The 21,040-nt window shown below is 44.8% G+C and overlaps 1 protein-coding gene across 2 annotated transcripts in view; it reads right to left on the bottom strand.

The window, feature by feature from the left end:
• The window catches only part of C10H16orf96 (chromosome 10 C16orf96 homolog), a 212,007-nt gene that overhangs the window by 59,614 nt on the left and 131,353 nt on the right, over positions 1-21,040 (bottom strand). For both annotated transcript variants that reach the window (XM_069210372.1, XM_069210371.1), the window contains 3 exons: positions 20,225-20,343; positions 2,085-2,147; positions 645-734 (listed from right to left, as the gene is read on the bottom strand). In XM_069210372.1, the coding sequence (XP_069066473.1) occupies positions 645-734; positions 2,085-2,147; positions 20,225-20,343 (272 nt within the window). The remainder of the gene's footprint in view (positions 1-644; positions 735-2,084; positions 2,148-20,224; positions 20,344-21,040) is intronic.

The following is a 21,040-nucleotide window of genomic DNA, read 5'->3' on the forward strand; positions in this document are numbered from 1 at the left end:
AGGTATGTAGAGAACATAGCTGTGGACTTCACTGTTCCCGTGAGAAACAGACAGACTTCCACCTGTGCAGATTTACTAATGCCTTTAAGAATTGTGCTGAAGGGTTTTAGATGTTTTATTAACTGTTGGTGTAACTCAATATTTTTGTAGCCAGCATTTCAACAATTATCCAAAATGATCGTTAGAAGGCAGGAATGCAAATCAGAGGTTTACTCTCAGATTCACACTGCTTTTACTGTACTTCAAAGGGCTTAAGTTGCTGTGCCTACTTACGATTTTGATTCAAGATAAAAACAGCACTTCTTCCATAATCCAGTGAGGATAACATTGTACCATGTTTTGTAGCTTGTTTTGCATTTTGTTAAAATAGATCTTAAATGTGTGTACTCATACCAAACAAGATGTATGAACATTTAGACATATCTTGATATTTTCAAGGAAATTGGCTTCAGAATATGAGACGAAAAGGGAAGTTTCTATATGTTTAAAGTAGCTTTCGGATGTTTTTTCTCCTACTACATGTAGAGGTAAATGCTTCTTGTCAAAATCAGTGACTGTGGACCCCTTCTGTGTTATCATTGTACAACCTGTTATGAGGCACATTTTTAAGTGAACTTTTAAGTGTTTGCTGCTGTATTTCTGACCTGGTGAGATCATCTCTGATCTCGGAGTCCATGGCACTGTTTGGACGAGGCCTTGGTTGCAGTGGAGATGATCTCACTGTCACCAAATGACTGAAAAGAAAAGAAAGAAAGAAAATCTCAGACAGTGCACTTCAGAAGGCAGAAAAAAGCATACATACATAAATACATAAATCCAGATATGGAGGACTAGAAATTGAGGAAGTATGGTCTGGGATTCCAGCTAATTCCAGTGAAAGTCTGAAATGAGGGGCGTACAGTAAGGGCCACAGATTAGTGTCCATTGATTACCGCAGCCATGGACTATCCATTGTGACAGAAGCTAAAGAGAATCGAATGATGGTCAAATGATGAGTACTGAGTGTTGCCATCCGACAAAGAATTTTCAATGCTGCATGCAGATCGTCAAATACTGGTGTTAGCATTCCATAGTTAATCTCAGCGCGTATGAGATGGGTTTTACTCACTGCTGACCGAAGATATGAATACTCCGCTGCTGACATGGGATGAGCCCTTACTTCTGCGCTCCAGCTTGCTCAGTGCACAGCTCGGACTCGTGACAAGGAGAGCCCAGTGCTAAAGGTCAGTGAGCATTGCTCCTGGCTCAGCTAGAGTAAGGTATGCCTGCTGGTGAACGAGGGTGAAGTACATCCTCAGAAGGATTAGAATAAAAAAGTCAAAGTCCTGACCTAAGCAGACATGGACTGAACATCCGCTGCTTACCTCAAGTGAGTGGAACCTGCCATCCAACTCTCACCTAATTTAAAATGCATCTCGTTCTGACTTGGGATGAGGAGCATTGGTTGTAGTTGAGGATGATCTATTGTTCAGTTTGGACATCATCTGAAAAAATTCCTTGGATAATCTGAAGATTATCCTGTGCTGGTTGAGGATGATAAGTGACCAGACTTAACCTACCATGAGGGTGGTCCATTGCTGATCTAGAATGAGGTGCATCATAATTTGACCTAGTCTGAGGTGGAACCAGTACTGACCTACAGTTCAGTGCACCCAGGTTGATCTAGGATAAGGAAGGCCCATCATAGAGCTTGGAGGTGACATGGCTGGCACTAACCTAAGATGAGGAGTTCCAGTGCTGATCAATGGTACCTTCAGTGGTTGTTGGTGTGCAGCGGTGGTGCATGGCGACAGGCAACCAGTGTTGATCTCTGCTGGGAGGCTTCCAATGCTGAATATGGATGTGGAGCAACAACTGGTGAACTGGTCGAGTACAGTGCCTTGCTGAGCACGACAAGTGGCACTGTGTGCGGGATAACGATCTTAGTGCTGAACTGGTCGCAAAGACTGCTATGCGACTTGCGAAGTGCGGCACTGTGTGTTGCCTCAGGATTAGCATTGAGAGTGGGTGTAGGAGGTTCTAGCTTAAAAGTGTCAATCCCATGCCCCTACATTGCTGAGCTTATGCCTCAATATCATACTTACGGTGCAGTCATCATAGTCACCGGACGATCACAGGAGATGCATTTCACCCGCTCAAAGAGCTTCCTGAAAGAGAAACAAACACCGTTCTCAGAAAAGGTGTTAATTAGGACAACAGCCACTTACCTCAAAAATAAAAATCAAGCATCATTGGCTGCGGTAGAACGAAAATGTGTAGCGAGAGGATTCGAAAAGGAGTCCGGAACATGGCAGACCACATGGAGGTGACGCTCCCCTGACATGGAATTTACCAGCGTTGGTCACCGCGACACAAAGAGCACCAGACGAATTCACAAAGTAGCAGCGAAGAAAACGACCCCATGAAATGGAGAGTGACAAGAAAGGAGGATAACAAGGTTTTCTATCACAGAAACTTTCACATTTAGATTTGTTCAAGAAAGAATGAAAACACATTAAAACAACAAAGGGATGACATAATCTGTAAATATGGAATCTATAACCCAAAAACTGTCAATTTGAAATAAGCAGGGAGACCATAACGACAAAGATTTGTGGGAAGGGGACGGGTGGAGTGCGGATGAGAGGGTGGGTTGTGTGTGCATGAGGTGTGGGCTCTCCATGAAGGGAAACGTGCGGTACTGATTGTCTTGGAAACTGGGTCAAGGACACGAATTTCTTGCAATGCATTTCTCTCTTTTCATATAGTGCCTAGAGACACATTGATCATGAGTCATCTGTTGGGCACTCGGAGGACAGGCATGTATAGTGCCCCACGAGGGTCACCAGTGCTTCACTTTTAGTGACGCTCCGGTAGCGTTATGCACTGCACCGTATTTATGCCACCTTGTAAATACGGCCCTTTCACACGCAGCACTTTGCATGGAAGGGTCGTGCAATGGGTGTTGCTGTGGGCGTGCCACAGCAACACCCATTGCATTTTGACACTGCCCCAGACTTACGAATTTGCGTAAACCTGAAGCTGTGCAAAAATCTAACGCCACCCCTGGGGTAGCATTAGCATGGCGCAACAAGGAGAAATGCTTTCATTTCTTCTCCCTTTTTGCTCTATGTGTGCTGCAGTATGCAGCACACATAGAAAGGGCAAATAGCCATTAAGCTTGTTTTTCTGCAGGAAGGTGTTCCTTCCTGCACAAAACAATCTCCCCCTCAACGCAGCAATCCTTGCACTATGGTGCAAGGATTGCCATGTTGGCGCACAGCAGCAAATTCAGCGCCATTGGAGGGGGCAACACAGGGGTGTGCTGTATTCTATTAAATACAGCACATCCCTGTGTTGTGAAAATGACGGTGCCCTACGCTTCCACATTTGGCGCAGCGATACACACCATCATTTTCTCTTAAATATGGCCCAGGGTGTCATAAATATTTGACTACAATCTAGCTATGCCACGAGGGGCATATTTACAAGTCCCTAGCTCCTCCTTTCTTGCTCCTAGCGTAATCTTTTTACACTAAGGCGGCGTGAAGGAGGCCTTTTCTCAACACCAAATTTACAAAATGGTATTTGTAACCCCTTGCTTCTCATTGTGCCTGCACCAGGCATAATGTAAACAAGTGGGGCATTACCCCGTTAGGAGGCCCTGAAAAATGGCACAGTGAAACTTATGAGATTTTACCACGCCATTTTTCCCATAATTTTTAATGCCTGTCCAAGGCAAGCATGAAAGTGACGCTCCCATTGTTTCCAATGGGCCTTCCCACGCATTGCTGGACTAGCTCCATAATTGTTGGTGCTAGTCGACCAATGTGCCACTATAGTGTCAAAAATGTTGACGTTATTGTGCTAATGTGCGCCATGGTGCGCCGTATTGTGAATACGGCGCAACCATGGTGATGTTAGGGGGGGCACACGTAAAGCAGGTCATCATAGTTGATGTGCCACTTTCTTGTAAATATGCCGCTATGTTTCTTATTCGTAATCACAGTACAATCAAACATCATGAAATCACACTGCAATCATATATCTTGAAAAAATCCAGTTACCACTAAATAACCAGGCCTGTACTACAAAGACATAAACAAGGACATCTTTCAATTAAACTAAGCATCACTTGCTAACCTAAATCTATCTTAATAATATTAATAAATAATCACTAAATTAAATCTATCTGAAAAGCCAAACAATATATTTCTACTATTTCAATACAAATGAAAAACACTATCTCTATCTACAACGAACAGCAGGAAACTCACATCACGTACAACTCAACACAAACCTTGTTTCAGAAATACATTACAAAGACTGAAACAAAAAAGACCCTGTATTCAAAGATGGTGAAAATCCAACTCTTAATCACACAAACGTCTCTGCAAGCTCCAGAACTAAAACTACAAAAAATAAATTTGCTCACCTAAAAAAAAAATCATACAAAAGGGTGGTAATAAACCATTCAAATCCACCTTTCTGAGTGCAAGGACAGTTGGATTCACCCTGGACACCAACTTCAAGCTGAAATAGCGCATTGCCAAAAAACAGAGACGCATCTCTTGTGTAAAAAAAACAGTCAAACGGTTCTTCAAGACAGCGAACTCAGAACTGCTGTTCAAGCCTTCATACTCTTGCATCTGACCATGGTATTGCTGTACTCCATGGCCTCCCAAATTTCAGACTGCCACACCTAAGGGGCATCCTGCAAAACCCAGCACCTCACATCCAGGACCTGAAGAAATATGATCACATTATCCCCATCCAGATAAAACTCCATTGGCTCCGTTTCCGGCCCTGCAAAACTAGGGTTGGGTGAAAGATTCCGCTCGGCTGACAGAGTTTGTGGAGTTTTGCCCACTCCATGTTCTGCTTGGAGCATGGAGTTCCGGCAAAACTCTGCCAACTGCCGAATGGCGGATTTTTTTTTCATGCGCAACTTACCAACGTTAAGTTGGCTTGTTGTTTCTCGTGCGCGACCCACCAACGCTCAGTTCGCAAGTGAGATTTTGGGCCCCCAGATGCAATTTTCAGGTGCTAGAATGCCTCCCAGCAAGATTTCTCAATGCAGGCAGTTGCAGCAGGTTGCGCCCGTTCGCACTGAGAAAGCTGCCACTCCAGTCGAAAATCCACTTAAGTGGCAGAAAGAAGTATTGCCCTCCGGTGTGCCATATAGTGCCGTTTGCATTGATTTTATAGTGCAGAAATAAAAAGAACATGAGCAAGAAGATGTGCCAGACAATGCCCCCTCGCACAACTCTGAGGAATCTCAGAGTTTTTATGAAACTCCACAGAATTCTCCAGAGTGAAACTACATGAGTTCTGCCCACCCCTATTCAAAACCAGTTGCGGCATTTACATGCTACCACAAACAGCACCCCGCCTGGCTTGCATAGCTCACCATCCCTTGTGGTTCTTGGCACACCTGTACACAGGACACCATAATACTGCAGACTAGAAAGTGTGAAAAAGATAAAAGCAAGACAGCAGGTCATTTCCAAATATGCACTAAGAATCTAGAACAGCATCCTGGCATCAACCAGGACGGCCCCAATGCTGCTTCAATTTAGGAAAAGAGTTGAAGATTCACCTTTTTAAAGAACACTGCATCACATTCCATTACCCAACCTTATCCCAGCTTCCTTTCCTATGACTCATCGAATTTATGCTCGTCTTTGACCATGTTCTGCACGCCACTGCCTTTTGTCTAGGTTTGCACTATAGAAAAGCCACATACATACATACATTTAAACATCGCATTGACATAGTAAATAGTGCAGCAACTAACTTAACAAATTAACTTTTTTTAATTGATAAAGAATGTATGGCTACAAATATACCCTCACAAGTAACAGCTTCTGAGGAACTATGTGGCAATCTCAGTACTTTCTTCACTCAAAAAATAAACACCAGAAGATGCATCAAAAATAGCATTCATCTAATTTTCCTTTCAATTACCTATCAGAGCTGAAACCCCCTACCGCTCCTGCCGAAGCATCGCAGAATACGGGAGTTATATTTGACTCGGATGTCTCATTCTTCCTGTGCCCAACACGTTTTCAGACATGCCATTTTCATTTTTTACAACATATCCAAAATCGTCTGCAAACTGAGCTTAGGAAAAAGGATCCTTGTCGTTCAAGCACCACTGCCTGTCCACATTACTCTACTGCTCATCCACCCTCCTCAGTGCTCCAGTGAAAATCCTGCCTAAACTACAAATGGTCCACAGTGAAGAAATAAGAATTATTTTGGGGGGCCTGAAAAAATATGAGCACATTTCACCCAATCCAACCAAACCGAAATGGTTTCCCATCAGTCAAGAAATCAAACTAAACTCTCTTATCATAATTTGGAAGGCTACACACCTTAACTCCCCCAAACACTTCCTGGACCTATTTATTCTAAAAAAAATTCTAACCGAAACCTGTGCTCCAATAAAACATGAATCTCTCCACAGCCAAATAGAGAAGGAAAAGCCTCGGAGGGAAAGAACTCCCTCCCGTCAGTTATGGCAAGTAAAAATGCTTAATGAATAATGCCACCCTTAATACTCATTAACCCTCATCCTGCTTACGTTGTCTTATTCTTTGTCAATTGCATGACATGCTCAGCAGCTACATTGCCTTTCATGATTTGAATGCTCCTAGTTCTTTTCCCTTTTAGACTTCGAAGAGCTGTCCAAGTAAATTGTTACGTTTTCTCTTTTCCTGCTCTTCCTAATCATGCTCCACGGGCCTCGAAAGTAGACCTGTCTGGTATAACTTGTGCTTAATACATAAATGAATGCAAATTATACAGGATATTTACAAATCAACACTGTTTCTTTAAGACATCCTATATATGGCATTCTATGGAAGCAGTTGACATTATTTCTACCTGCTACGTTTTGTTGACGTGCTCCCTTTATACATTTCCAACTTTTATGTACTTTTGCATAAGGCGTCACTTTTTTGGAACCTGAATTCAGTTCACCAAATCTCACGTTGGAACATGTGAAAGACGACCATTTAATATAAGTGATTATAATCATTTTCTAGCAACATATAGTGATTGTACCACAGAGCGGTTGGGTGACTGTATTACCACCAGGGATTCTTAGAGCTAAGATTACAAGAGTATTTCTTTGTCAACATTCCTCTTACTTTGTACTAAAGCCATTCCAAGAATTTATGGTACACGAAGTGCTTAATTTGTAAATAAAAACGTGCCGATGCCCAAAGGCCTCCTCTTAAACACACGGTTGCTGCTTGTAAATGTGCGAACACGGAATACTGAGGTTGCGAAATCCTGAAGCCATCTTGGGCCTCTTCAATCCATTTACAGCCACTCGCTGCCCCCATCCGCTCACTCTAGCAGCTTTTTGCTTTCTACCTTTGTGACGCTTTTTCGTTTTTCTCTTTCTCCCTCTTTCCCATATGTGTCTTTTGCTCGCAGCAAATGCTTGAGGCAGAAGACTGAGCACCGGCCCTCAAAAATAAGTGCTGGTGCTCAGCACCGGAAACAACAAGCACAAATTAAGCACTGGATGCACGCCAATTCAAAAGCAGTGTATATTATGTTATTGCCCTTCACAGAGTGGTTGACAGCCAAAGTCTTTTTACCTGAAAGGGAAAACCACGCAAGGTTATTTAACATGGGAAATAATCAGGTTTTCAGGAGTCTATGAAATGATGCACAGTTGTCCTATTGCTTGCAGTACAAAGGAATGCGTTGGATGTGGCAGCTGGATTGCCTGAAAACAAAAATGCATGCCTGTGCATAAGTGCACTCCTGGCGTGTAGGATGACTGAGATCATTTGTTAGTTAAGTGTGGGAGATGAGTGGGTATGTATGTCAATAGCAAGGTAGTAAGAAGGGAAAAGAAAGTCTCATGAAAAGCCTTGTGTGAGGTACACAACTGACCTGAAGCAGATAGGCTGGTGAACTGAAGACCAATGCAACTAACAAGATCTGGTGGAATAAGTTAGCAAAAACTAGAAGATGAATACAGATATCCTGAAACTGTTCAAGATGTCTGATGTGGTGCAGATAGGTGCCATTTCAATGGCCACCGTGAAAGTGCAGAGATACTGGGGATGCAGTCACTGGGAAATGCTGACATATAATGAGCAGACGATTGATACTCTAGAGAAGTGAAAGTTGATGAAAGTGCCTTTGGTTTGTGCAAATAAAGCTGGCACTGAGTTCAATCCCCAGTATTTGAACCAGCTTGAGAAGAAGGTGAGCAATGGTCCAGTACCTCAATTCAGTACTTGGGTGTTTAGAGTACTTGAGGACGTACTGCATTGAGTACAATTCAGGTTATAGTTCGAGGAGATGTGTATGTGGCAATGGTATTCTTAAAAAGGTAACAATGCATGCAAGATAAAAGTACTAAGATAGGCCCAATGTGTTATAACTGCAATTATATTGGCATGCTTTGCATGGACAACGTGGATACAGCGGTAGACATGCTCTGTGAATGGCACCACAACTGTCTATCTGAAGCAGTTAGTAATTTCACTTACAAGGGACTGCTAAACGTATATTTACATGGTTCTCCATGCTCTCCATTCAACACAGCCCATATAGTTCATGAATGTCTGCAGAAAATAGCAGTCCTCTCTTATAGTGACTGCTTCTCAATCTAACATCCATTGTGCTTCGGAGTGACTCATTCTCAGCGATCATTGCCCTTCTCTATCTGGCTTTATCCAGGATTCGGCATTACTGTGTCCATAACATAGAAGGTGAACGCAGGGCGTTCCCTTGGTTGGTATTCTTTCATGTGTTCTGTGTACGGACATTTCATATTTTGATTTACAGTGTCTCAGAGTTGTTCCTGTATCCTCTCCTTCAGCATTTTTGTATATATATATATATATATATATATATATATATATATATATATATATATATATATATATATATATATATATATTAATAAACATTGACATATTGTTAGATATACAATGAACCCTGTGTTGCAGTTAATGGTGTCCTAAATTAATACCTTCTTTTGGTATTGTAACAAAAATGTTTGCATTTGTTTGCCTCTTTGCAAATACTACTCTGGCCACGTGTGGAACCCAGGTGGTGGGGAGAGTGACCAGGTGAAAGGTTTGGCGCCTGCCATAAGGCGCCTATTAGAAAGCATCTGTCTAATAATGCGTCCTCTTATGAAGATAACATTAGGTTTAGACTGTTCTGTTCTTACTCTTGTTGGAGGCTGGGAGAACGTTTATAGTTAAACAGAGTAATCAGAGACACGCTCCAGTGCGTATAATTTGTTTGTGTCTTAGGTTTCAATGGAGCCTAGTTCTGTCCTGTAGATCAATATGTGAGATCCTTCCTTCACTAAAGTTATGCCTCATTCTGATCATCTCCCTGAGTGGTATTCCACGTACTCATCATATATGTAGATATGCACTATCTACAGACGATACTCCTTTGTATGATGTAGGTCAGTGGAAAATCCTACTCAGTGAAAAATCCTACTCTTGATTTTAGTCTATATTACATAGAGAGTAACATCAAGGAAATAGTTTTTTGTTTGTCCTCTACCATTGTAAATTTAAGGATTGCTGTTGATGCCAACTCCACCGCCCTGATCGACAACCTCGCCAACCTCGGACTCAAACAGCTCGTAACGACACCCACTCACGCCGCTGGACACACGCTCGACCCCAACTTCTCCGCAAGCCCCCACGTCTCCTTCAACCACACCACCAAACCACACTGGACCGACCACAGATGCGTCCACTTCACCTTCAGAAAACCCACCACACACTACCGCACCCAACAGCTAACACGCCGCTGCTGGGGCAAGGTCACCGAGGACCAACTGACTACCGCCCTCGCCCTGAGACCACCCACCGACCCCACCGACCCAGACACCGCCGTGACCAACCTCACACAGTGGATCAACGACTGCGCCAACACCCTCGCCCCTCTCAAGACCTCTACAACCTACCACACCAACAAGAAAGCCACCTGGTTCACCGAGGACCTCCGGATCTCCAAGCACACCTGTCGGAAGCTGGAGAAGAAATGGCTCCACGACCGAACCCCAGACAACCACACAGCCCTCAAGAGCGCCACCCGCAGACATCACCAACTCATCAGGACCGCCAAGAAGACCGCCTTCAAGGACCGCCTAGACAACAACGCACACAACACCAAAGAGCTCTTCAGCATCGTGAAAGAACTCTCCAACCCCAGCTCCATCACCAACGACATCACGCCATCTCAAGACCTGTGCGACTCCCTGGCCACCTTCTTCCACCGCAAGATCACTGACATCCACGACAGCTTCAACCCCGACCACCCCGCACCCACCACTGAGTCCACCACCCCTGCGACTACCACTCGCACCAGTCGCCTGACCGTCTGGTCCAGCGTCAGCGACGAAGACACCATCAAAACCATGAACTCCATCCACTCGGGATCCCCATTGGCCCCCTGCCCTCACCACGTCTTCAACAAAGCCAGCGCAGCCATCGCGCCCCACCTCCGGAAAACAATCAACTGTTCCTTCGAGACAGTAACCTTCCCAGAAAGCTGGAAGCACGCCGAGATTAACGCCCTTCTGAAGAAGCCCAAGGCGGACCCCAAGGACCTCAAGAACTTCCGGCCCATCTCCCTGCTCCCTTTCCCGGCAAAAGTGACCGAGAAGATTGTCAACAAACAGCTGACCCTCTACCTCGAAGTCAACAACATCCTGGACCCTTCCCAATCCGTTTTTTGCAGTAACCACAACACCGAGACCGCCCTCATCGCCGCCACTGACGACATCCGGACCCTGATGGACAAAGGAGAAACAGCCGCCCTCATCCTCCTGGACCTATCAGCAGCCTTTGACACGGTCTGCCATTGCACCCTATCAGCACACCTCCATGATGCTGGTATCCAAGAGAAGGCCCTGGCCTGGACCACATCCTTCCTCTCCGGCAGAACCCAGAGCGTCTGCCTCCCACCCTTCCACTCCAAAACCACTGAGATCATCTGCGGCGTCCCATAGGGATCCTCCCTCAGCCCGACACTGTTCAATATATACATGGCCCCCCTCGCCCACGTCGCACGACAACACAACCTCAACATCATCTCCTACGCCGACGACACCTAACTAATCATATCCCTCACCGAAGATCCCCACACCGCCAAAGCTAACCTCCACCGAGGAATGAAGGCCGTAGCCGACTGGATGAAGGACAGCAGACTGAAGCTGAACTCAGACAAGACGGAGGTCCTCATTCTCGGACCCACCCCATCAGCCTGGGACGACTCTTGGTGGCCCACGTCACTTGGCACAGCCCCGGAACCCACGGACCACGCATGCAACCTGGGGGTCATCCTCCACTCCACTCTCTCCATGACCAGGCAAGTCAACGCCGTCTCCGCGTCCTGCTTCAACACCCTCCGTATGCTCCGCAGGATCTTCAAATGGATCCCCCTCGACACGAGAAAAACCGTTACCCAGGCCCTCATCACCAACAGACTCGACTACGGGAACGCCCTCTACTCAGGAACTACAAACAAGCTCCTGAGACGACTCCAACGCATCCAGAACGCCTCAGCCCGACTCATCCTCGATGTCCCCCGCCGCAGCCACATCACACTCCACCTGAGAGGCCTGCACTGGCTCCCCGTCAACAAAAGGATCACCTTCAAGCTCCTGATCCACGCACACAAAGCACTGCACAACACCAGACCCACCTACCTCAACAACCGACTCAGCTTCCACACCACCACACGAAGCCTCCGCTCAGCCAACCTCGCCCTCGCCACAGTCCCCCGCATCGGAAAAACCACCACCGGCGGCAGATCCTTCTCCTACCTTGCCACCAAGACCTGGAACACTCTCCCCACCATCCTACGACAGACCCAGGACCTGCTGGCCTTCAGAAGACTCCTCAAGACCTGGCTCTTCGACCAGTAGCACCCCCCCCCCCCCCCCCCCCCAGCACATTGAGACCCTCGCGGGTATGTAGCGCGCTTTACAAATGAAGTGATTGATTGATTGATTGATTGAAGGTATTCCGTGAATTCTGTCACAACTTTTATTATTGTACCTGACCATAACAAAAAGATGTCGTCAATGAAGCAGCCACAAAATATAAAGTGTTCAATCCATCATGGATTAGCTTCACACAATATAGTGCTTTTCTCAAACATACATATAAAAATCACATTGATATAGAAAATAGTGCAGCAATTAATTTAACCAACTAACTTTTTAAAATTGTTAAAGAACATATGGCTACAAATATACCTTCACAAGGTACACACTCTGAGGACCTATGTGGCAAACTCAGTACTTATTTCACCTAAAAAATACAATCCTAGTACAGGTTCACATACGAAGGAGCGAATGTGGATCTCATAGCCATGCCTTGTTTTTGTTTGTGCCATTCATCCTCAAAGAGGAAAATATTGTTGTTGAGTATGAAGTCTTTCACCTCTAACAACATTCTTATATGTTAATAGTATGCTACAGATCTTTTATTCAAATATGAATGTATCTCTAGCAATCAGAATTTTCTTGGTATACATGTGTACGCAGACCACACATCCAGATACACTAGCACCATGCCCAGTTCCCACCTGAAGTCAACAATGGATCTGCTTCACTCAAGAAACTTTACCTTTAGAACCACAGCGCCTCCCTTTTCACACGCACATGGGCTGACACATTGAGAGCAGAACCACAGTAGCTCTCTTTGCAGGTTACCTACAATGACTTTGCTGACAACACATACATTTGTCCCAGCACCAGTCATTCTAACCAATACACGTGGTAAATGCCGGCTGAAGATTTGCCAGTGGTACCAGCCCATCAGCCTTTGATTTCCTTCTTCTGGGCCTCTACTCTGTTTCTGATCTCCTGATTTGCTCTTTAACGCCTGCTCTGGTGCTGAGAATTTACTTGCCCACAACTTGCCGCTTTCCATCTGCTGCTGCCTACCATACTAACACAGATACTTACAGAAAATCTACCGGTCCCTGACCTGGCATTCTCAGCCTCCCCAGGGCCTCTGGTATTCCTGGTTCATACAATGAAGCTTTTGTTTACAAGCAGGCGTTTTCTTTTGGGTCTGTCTCTCTCAGTCATGCTTTTCAGTCACTTCAGACCTCGCTGTCTCGAAGAGTCAGACATTTCTGACCGGCGGTCCCAGGCACATGGTTGCTGGCCATTTGGAAACTCATAGAAGAACGCCAGGAATGAAAAATGAAAAGCACAGACATATTGAAAGGCTTGTGCGCTGATAAGGGTTCAAATCTCTTTGGAAAGTAAAAACAGAAGCAAGTTTAACGGATGAACATTCAAACAAGTCAAAAATTAGTCGCTAAGAAAAACGCAGAAAGAAGTGGCGAGGCAGTGCAGGACCCGAGAAGTAAGTGCTGAGACTGTGCTGAAATAAACATGAAATAAAATGAAATTTAAGAATCAGTAAGAGGCTGAAACGAAGCGCAGACAAAGTGAGGAAATAAGTGCAGAAAATATTCGATTCTGAAAGTGCAGCAATATACTGAGCAATAAGGCAGGCATCTGGGTGCAATATGAACAACCACTGCGGGTAAGTAAACAGTCCCTGTGCAAATAACCTCTGGCAGAGTGGCTACAGACAGACAGAATAAACTCACAAACAAACCTCGAACTAACTGAGCCAAACCGCAACAAGCAACAAATAGAATGTGAAAGCGAATATTGGAAACGCAAGCATCTCTGTTGAACACATCTCGGGATCTATGAAAACTGCATGCTATTACAACTGCCCAAACAATAGTAATTAACCCCTGAGCTGCAATTCACCCCAGAGCTGCAACAACAACATTGAGTACAAACCACTACCGAAAGAACTACTGAAGCACTATAATCACGTCAAGTACAGCACACATTGGAAATACTAATACTAAACAGAGTAGCATCAATTACTATAAAAACACTAACACTCAAGTCAAGTCAAACACTAACAGTGTATTGTCAAAGCTGTCAGACTATTAACGAAGTTAGATCGAAACGCTAACAAAGTACTGTCAGGGGCGTAGCTTGGTCAGTAAGACTAGGGGGTGCGAGCCTGGGATTCCCCAACAATCACGCTGGCGTACAATGTCAAAATATATTAAAGGACAAGCAAGGTGTCTGAGAGGGACTAAAGGGGCAGTGGAAAGGGGGAGTAATGCGGATTACAGGGGTACTAAGTGAAGAAAACACAATATTTTGTAAAATAACCAAACATTTTCGAAGACTCAAAGCAGAGAGGAACAGCATGTGTGTTTGTCTGTGTTTATGTAAACATTTCTTGTGAAAGTCAATAGACACCTCACCATACCCGACTGAAAGCATCTGTACCCAAATATTTGCCAGAAAATCGATTTATTATGGGAGGTTTAACACCCCCAAACACCCCCACTGGTGCTACGCCCCTAAGTACTGTTACAGAGCAGAAAATGTCAGCCATCAGGGGCACAAGACAATCAGAGGAAAGCGAGTCATGGTCACTAAATGCATCGGTCATAGTCTTTGCGAAGATCATGCAAGAGGAGACGGCAGTAATAAACAGCAGCAACAGCCTGTGGATACCGGAAGTGTGAATCGGTGTGTTTCCTGGAGCACCAAGAAAACAACCACTAGGTAAACCGGCATAAACAAAGCAAAACATATCCCACTCAGCTATCGATGCCAATGTCAAACAAGCATTTGCATTGCAATGGGTCTCGCGTTTGCTCGGGGTAGAGCTATTAGCGTTGTAAATTCCTAACTGGACTTTTTCTTGCCACACAAACTGAATCGACCTAAAAATTGAAACAATGCTGTGGACCCTACTGAAGAGCCACCCCTAATCAAGCGGAAGCACAGTGCCTCTTCCCTTTCACCTCCACTAACTAAAACACTGCTACGGATATCCCTCTCATTCCACGTCGAGTAGATGGATGTCGAATCTGCTATGGCGCAGTTTTCACTGTGGTCTGTGGGTGGCGGAATATTCCCACAAATAAGTAACTGGATGGCGCTGGATATTAGATAGAGCTAGTCTTCCGAACTCCTCAATAACAACACTGCACGAAAGGATGCTCTGAACTGGTTTGTATATACTGGAATAGAGCAGGCATAACGAAGTCCAGCGTGTCCAAATAAAAAATTAGGAAGATTCCAAACATTCCTCTAAAACCAGCGACGAGTTAACATAATAATTGAAGGTGAATGACAAGTGCAAATTATACATAGGTGATGGACATAAATACATTCGAGTGATATGACTCAAATCATAGGAGGAAGGAAAATATTAACACAAAAGACAAATAAGCGTTTACCTTGTAAAACATATTTTATACTGAAAATATTCTTGCTATAATTTACCAAGACGCAAGAGCGGTACATCGAGGCACACGCAAAGAAAGAGCACTCCCTCGTTACCCATACAGAAGAGGTAACTCATAGAAACCGGAGTGTAAGCCTTTGCACCTTACACAGGATAGTTAAAGAGACAGAGAGAGTGTGTGTGTGTTTGTGTGTGTGTTGAGGTATGATGGCGTGCGTGTGTCATGCGAAATTTGTGTTTGTTGGTGCTTGAGAGTTTCTGATTTGTGATGGTGCAACAATATGATGGTGTCACCTCGTATGGCCAGATGACAGTGCTGGTGAAAACTGTGCAATTATAGAGGGCCATTCCCAAAAAGTAAACACACATGCAACAGTCTGTGTGCATGTCTTATGAAAGACGCCGTGCTGGCCCAACGAAACTACCGCTGGAAGCCGCCACAGATATGTGGAATAGTTAAGGAATTTGCCATGTACAGGTGGCAGTCTGGAATTGGACTCTAGTGTGTGATCCTCTGTGCTCACTGCTGCAGCTGTGTCACTGAATGCAGGCCTGTGGCACACCCTGGCGTCAGGCGCAGTCAATGGACCACGCTGGTGGTGGGTGGGTCGGTCCCACACTACTGCTGGTGTGGCGTTGCAACAGGAGGCTGGTGGAGGCTGAGTTCGGCCACCACCTCAAACCCTCTGCTGCCGTGCTGCGACCTGGCGATCCCTGGCACGGCTGTTCCCTGCTGAGAGGTTTGCAAGAGGTGTCTGGACATATATTGTAAAGCTGTGGGAGAAGATGATCCGGCTCCAAAGAGGTCGCTGCTCTGACACTACGCAGCAGATGAGATCTATAGCTGTTTTCAATCCTCCCAGACACTGGAGATGAGCATTGCTTTGACAAAGCAATTGTCACACTGAATGAACTCTTCAATACTCCGCTCCACTCTAATTAGGAGCGGTTTGCAATGAGACACGTACAGCAAATGAACATTTGAAACACTTGCCAACTTCAGGATCGAATAAGGGAGCTGGTTAGCACACGAACCAATGATGACCCAGACAAACAAGTCATCATTGTATCATCATACAATGATGTAAATACTCCGACTTCTGAATAGTGATATTATGTGGACCAAGTATAGGTATGGAGACCATATCTAACCACAGCAGGTACGAGTCATGCACCACAAAACTGGAGAAAAGATTTACCACAGATGACATCAAAACCAAGGGCAGAGGATGGCAATTAATACGCTAAAATATTGGCTAACACAGTGAACAGAGGTTGTAAGGAGCGGCAGCAACAAAAAAGAGATACCGTAGAAACGAAAATCGGCATGCTGATGTATGCCCAGCGAAAGTGTGTAAATGCTCGGCTTGTGAAAACATGAGCCATTTTGCAGAGGCGTGGCGGATCGAACACCCAAACCAGACAGGATTGTGTTGCTCAACAACGTCCTGAAGAGAAGGAACTTTGACAGCTTAAGAAAGACTGACTGGGCCCTGATGCTCCTCTCCTGGCCAAGAACGAGGCCCATAATGAGAAAGAAATATTCATAATATCTTTCATGGACAGGACAGTCATGCCAAAAGTGTCATGTGTCGTCTGTCAAAGTCACAGACAAGCTCAATTCCAGCAACAAAAAAACCCTGACTGGCAAAGTCAAGCCCTTATTTATGGCAGGCACCTCGAAGACAAATACCCAACAGTGCAGGTGGTGGTAGTAGTAGCACAATTCTACATAACACACATCAACACTAGCACACAAATCTCAAAATTGCTGTTGCAAGTCTGCTTTTACAACACCTAAACCCAATACTCTTTGACTGAAAACCAGGCCATTAAGATTGAATGTGGTTCTTTATCTTTATTAGCGTATTCATAATTTTCAAGGTCATCTTGGATCATAAGCCTCTTTTCCAGGAATTCGCTCCCTACCCACCCTTGCATAAATGAAAATTACTATTACATGAACATGACTTTGACAACTACCACCAACCTGGCATCAACAATTCAGTAGATTACCTATTCTGGAACCCAGAGCCACATGCCAAACCTGAATAGCCACTAGGTGAACACACTGAAATGATAGGCATGGCTTGTCGCACAACGAGCATGCTCCAATAACCTACAAATAAAGAAAATATCAGACAGCACCAGAGTGGATGAACATTCTCAAGCTGCAAGGAATGCCACGAAAGAACACAAATGAAAGACATTTATAAAAGGGCAGCATTGCTGTGAAACCTGCACCGGAGCTAAATCTCCATCCCTATTGATGATCAGGAAGGAGCTGTTTCTAAGAGAGAATAGCATTGTTCTATGGGCCTACCACATTGTAATTATGGCCTCCTTGACTGAGGACTGGGGTGCAAGCACAACCTGGTCTTGCCCCTAGCCCCACCCAAACTCTTCATATGGCACATGGGAGCACAGGACAGTTCTCTGTGCCTACATGAAGACACTGCTTTCCCAGGATGGCCTTGCAACTCCAAACCTCTCGCTCCATATTCAACCTTCTTCTGATTTTTCCACCTGCTCAAAGCAGGTGGTAAAACAAAGCATATTTGTCCTCAGAATGGGGATAGCAAATGCAGATTTGGACCCACTAATTCCAGCTATGTATCTTCTTCTGATTGTACTACTGAATATCGACTCCCAGAATGTCAACCTATAAAAATATTGTGGTCGGAATAACAAGGGACAAAATATGTAAAGATAAGTACACATGGGGTATTCCTAACTCCACATCTGCATACCTTGAAGATCTTACATACTTACTTGTTGATATTTCAGTTTTGATATTTTGTCCTCACTATTCTGTGCCATCGGCATTTGGCTTTTGATATTCAGGGTGACAACCATCCTATTCCCCATTCTGGAGACAGATACTCGTATTAGCTGCAGGAAGACTGGCCTGAAACGTTATTTCTGTCCACACAGTACCTCCACACTAAACTGCCCAACTTCTAATTGGGACCCTATGTAGTTAAGTCTTCTCCACTTCCCCTAGATTCTAGTCTCCGCTGCAATGTCGGCTCCCATCAGGTCATCAACCACTGTGTTTGTCATAGTCCTTACTTCATCAGCTTAGCTTTAAATAGTCTCCTTAATACCAATTCACACCTACCTCTGTTTCTGTCTGTTGCCACTTCAGGAGACTAGTGACCAGCTGTACAATTTTCAGTACTGCTAGTAGGCTGTTGTAGGAAGCTGGGACTTTATGTGGTATGTGAATACCATGTAAAGAATACAGTGTCAAGGGCCCAGGGATTCTCCAATAAGTGGATAGGGCATGCTATGCAATTCCAAAGTGGTCAATTAAGGGGTAGTGTGGTTGAGCAGTGTTAGGCTTAACACAGAGAAGTGTAAGACATCTACAAATACAGACAATAATTAATAAATTAAACACATGAATCAAGAAGGAGAGCCACACCAATTGAAAAACATAGAATGTATCTTAATATATGTTTAGGCATCAGAGAAAGGTCAATGTAATGCTATGTTATCCTATGTGAGGAAAACTAAGTTATGCAAACAATGGGAGTACAGCCACTTACAAGACCAATCTCCTGGGGTTAAGGTGAGAAGGGGGCCAGGTCCAAGGCGGCACCCCAGAGCGCAAAACAGAGTTGGGTGCCCAATGCGTTGCTATGCCTATCGGTCGGTGTGGAAAAAGGTTGCAGTCTCTGGCCAGGAAGCCAGTCGGGCTGAACATACAGCGAGGCTCAGACCTCATGATGCTCAGGCAGAGGTAGGCACCTTTGGTCTTCTTCTCCATGGCTAAGGGGCGACAGGTGCAGAGAAGTCTTTAGGTGTTGGGTTTTTCTGACTGGAGCAGTCCCGGTGAAGCGGGGCTGCGAGCAAAGGCTGCAGGTGTCATCGAGGAGTCCAGGATGAGTGAAACCATAATAGACTCAGACTCTGGAGGGCTGGGGAACCTTGTTGTCACCAGTGGTCCACCTCAACTCGGGTTGGAGACGGCAGGTGCAGTGGTGACTACAAGTGTTGGGTTTTGGTGGTTCCAGAAGCTTCAGAGTCCATTCTTTTGGAGTTTGCTGGCGATCAGGTCTGCAGCACATGGGAGGTCTTGAGTCTTTTTTGAAGGCAGGCAGTCCTTCCAGGGTTTCTGGAGTCAAAGCTGCAGGACAAGTTGGCTTCGGTGCTGATTTTGACAAGGGATGCAGACAGGGCGGCGGGGTTGGTACCAGGCCAGCTGCTTCTTTTTTGCTCTTGTTGTCTCGGCTCTTCGGTATCCTTAGTCTTCTTAGGTTGTCAGTGTGAGAAAGTCATCCTTTTAGCATGTTCACGCCAATGTTTCTTACAGATACTGCTGGTAACTGACAGGTCCAAGGCCAGTGCTCTGAATAAAAGGTATATGATAAAATGGTACAAGTACCATTGCCAATGACAGACCTCTTTAAGTCCCTAGTAGATAATAGGGTAAGGAGGATTCAAACTACCTATAAGTCCCAAGTATATAATAGGGCAGGGAAGTTTAGAGGCCCAGTAGATAGTCTGCACTGTGCACTGGTGTTGCCTACTGTCATTAATAAAGGAACCTACTAATACTATGACCTCAGTGGGGATACAGCGTGCAGGGGGCACCTGCAGAATGATGAATCGGAAACAATTTCTTGTAAATGGTCCACGCTAACCCCACTTTGTCTTTCTGTTACTGTAAGGTTTTTTTTCTGAGTGTGCGGAAGTGACTAAGGAAACATGTGGCACTATACAATTAAAGCAAAAAAAGTGAAAGATTGCCCAGTAACAGACAGAAAATAATATGAACAAGCACTGGAAATATGCGCAGCAGAATGCATTTGTCTTATCATGGGACTTTTGACAAAAAATATTTGTGGTTGGCATTGCCTTCCCTGTGACCAGTCAGACAGTTCAGCCCCTCAGATCCCAAATAGGGCAGGATGGCCCTCACTTACTTCCGGAAGCCTGCAGCGCTGTCTGAGTCGAAGAAATGGCCATCATTTAAATGCTTTTTCAGGATACTCCATAATTCATCTAAGTCCTTCCGCAAGGACTCCAGCTCCGATCGATCCAGCTGAGGAAAAATAAATTTCATTAATTTAAAAAAAATAAATGTTTTTAGTATCTGTTTTTCCAGCACGGACCTTCCGTATCTGCACATGCCACACTAATTTTAAGTTACTACCTAGTAGAAATTGTGGCGTCATTCCTTGTGACGTAAAGTTTAAAACCTGCTTACGTTATTACCGTTTGTGTTAGGCCAGATTGGTTTTGTCCACATTTTGCCCTTTCCAGTGGGAAAACATGACCAGAATATCTTAGTGACTGTTTTTTTCACACTGTACTATCCGGTCGCTATTATTTTGTCTAAGTTACATTTTCCAGCTAGAAATTGGTCAAAAAAGTACCAATTGTGCTAAATCCGCGACTGTAAAACCATACACAACCATCACTTCTCGCGATTTTGCAATGATGTCATGACTCTCTATGATGCCATCAGGAAGGGACAACACTCGACAGAGACCAGGCTTTGACCTCAAAGTAAAGTTAGGGACAGATTCAGAAGAGTAATATTAGGGCAATCACAAAACACACAGGGCAACGGAGTCTCAGCATGGTAGGCTGCTCCTCCCATCTCCAACCTGTCTTCAGCCAATACAAATAAGGGGAGGGGCGCCTCTTGAGGAGCTGAATTTCCTGGGACAGTTCCTGTGCTGGAGATGGAAGGAGGGGACCATGGTAAGGGTCCATGACTCAAATAAATCTGAGCA

Source organism: Pleurodeles waltl, chromosome 10, assembly GCF_031143425.1.
Source record: "Pleurodeles waltl isolate 20211129_DDA chromosome 10, aPleWal1.hap1.20221129, whole genome shotgun sequence".
Lineage (NCBI taxonomy): Eukaryota > Metazoa > Chordata > Amphibia > Caudata > Salamandridae > Pleurodeles > Pleurodeles waltl.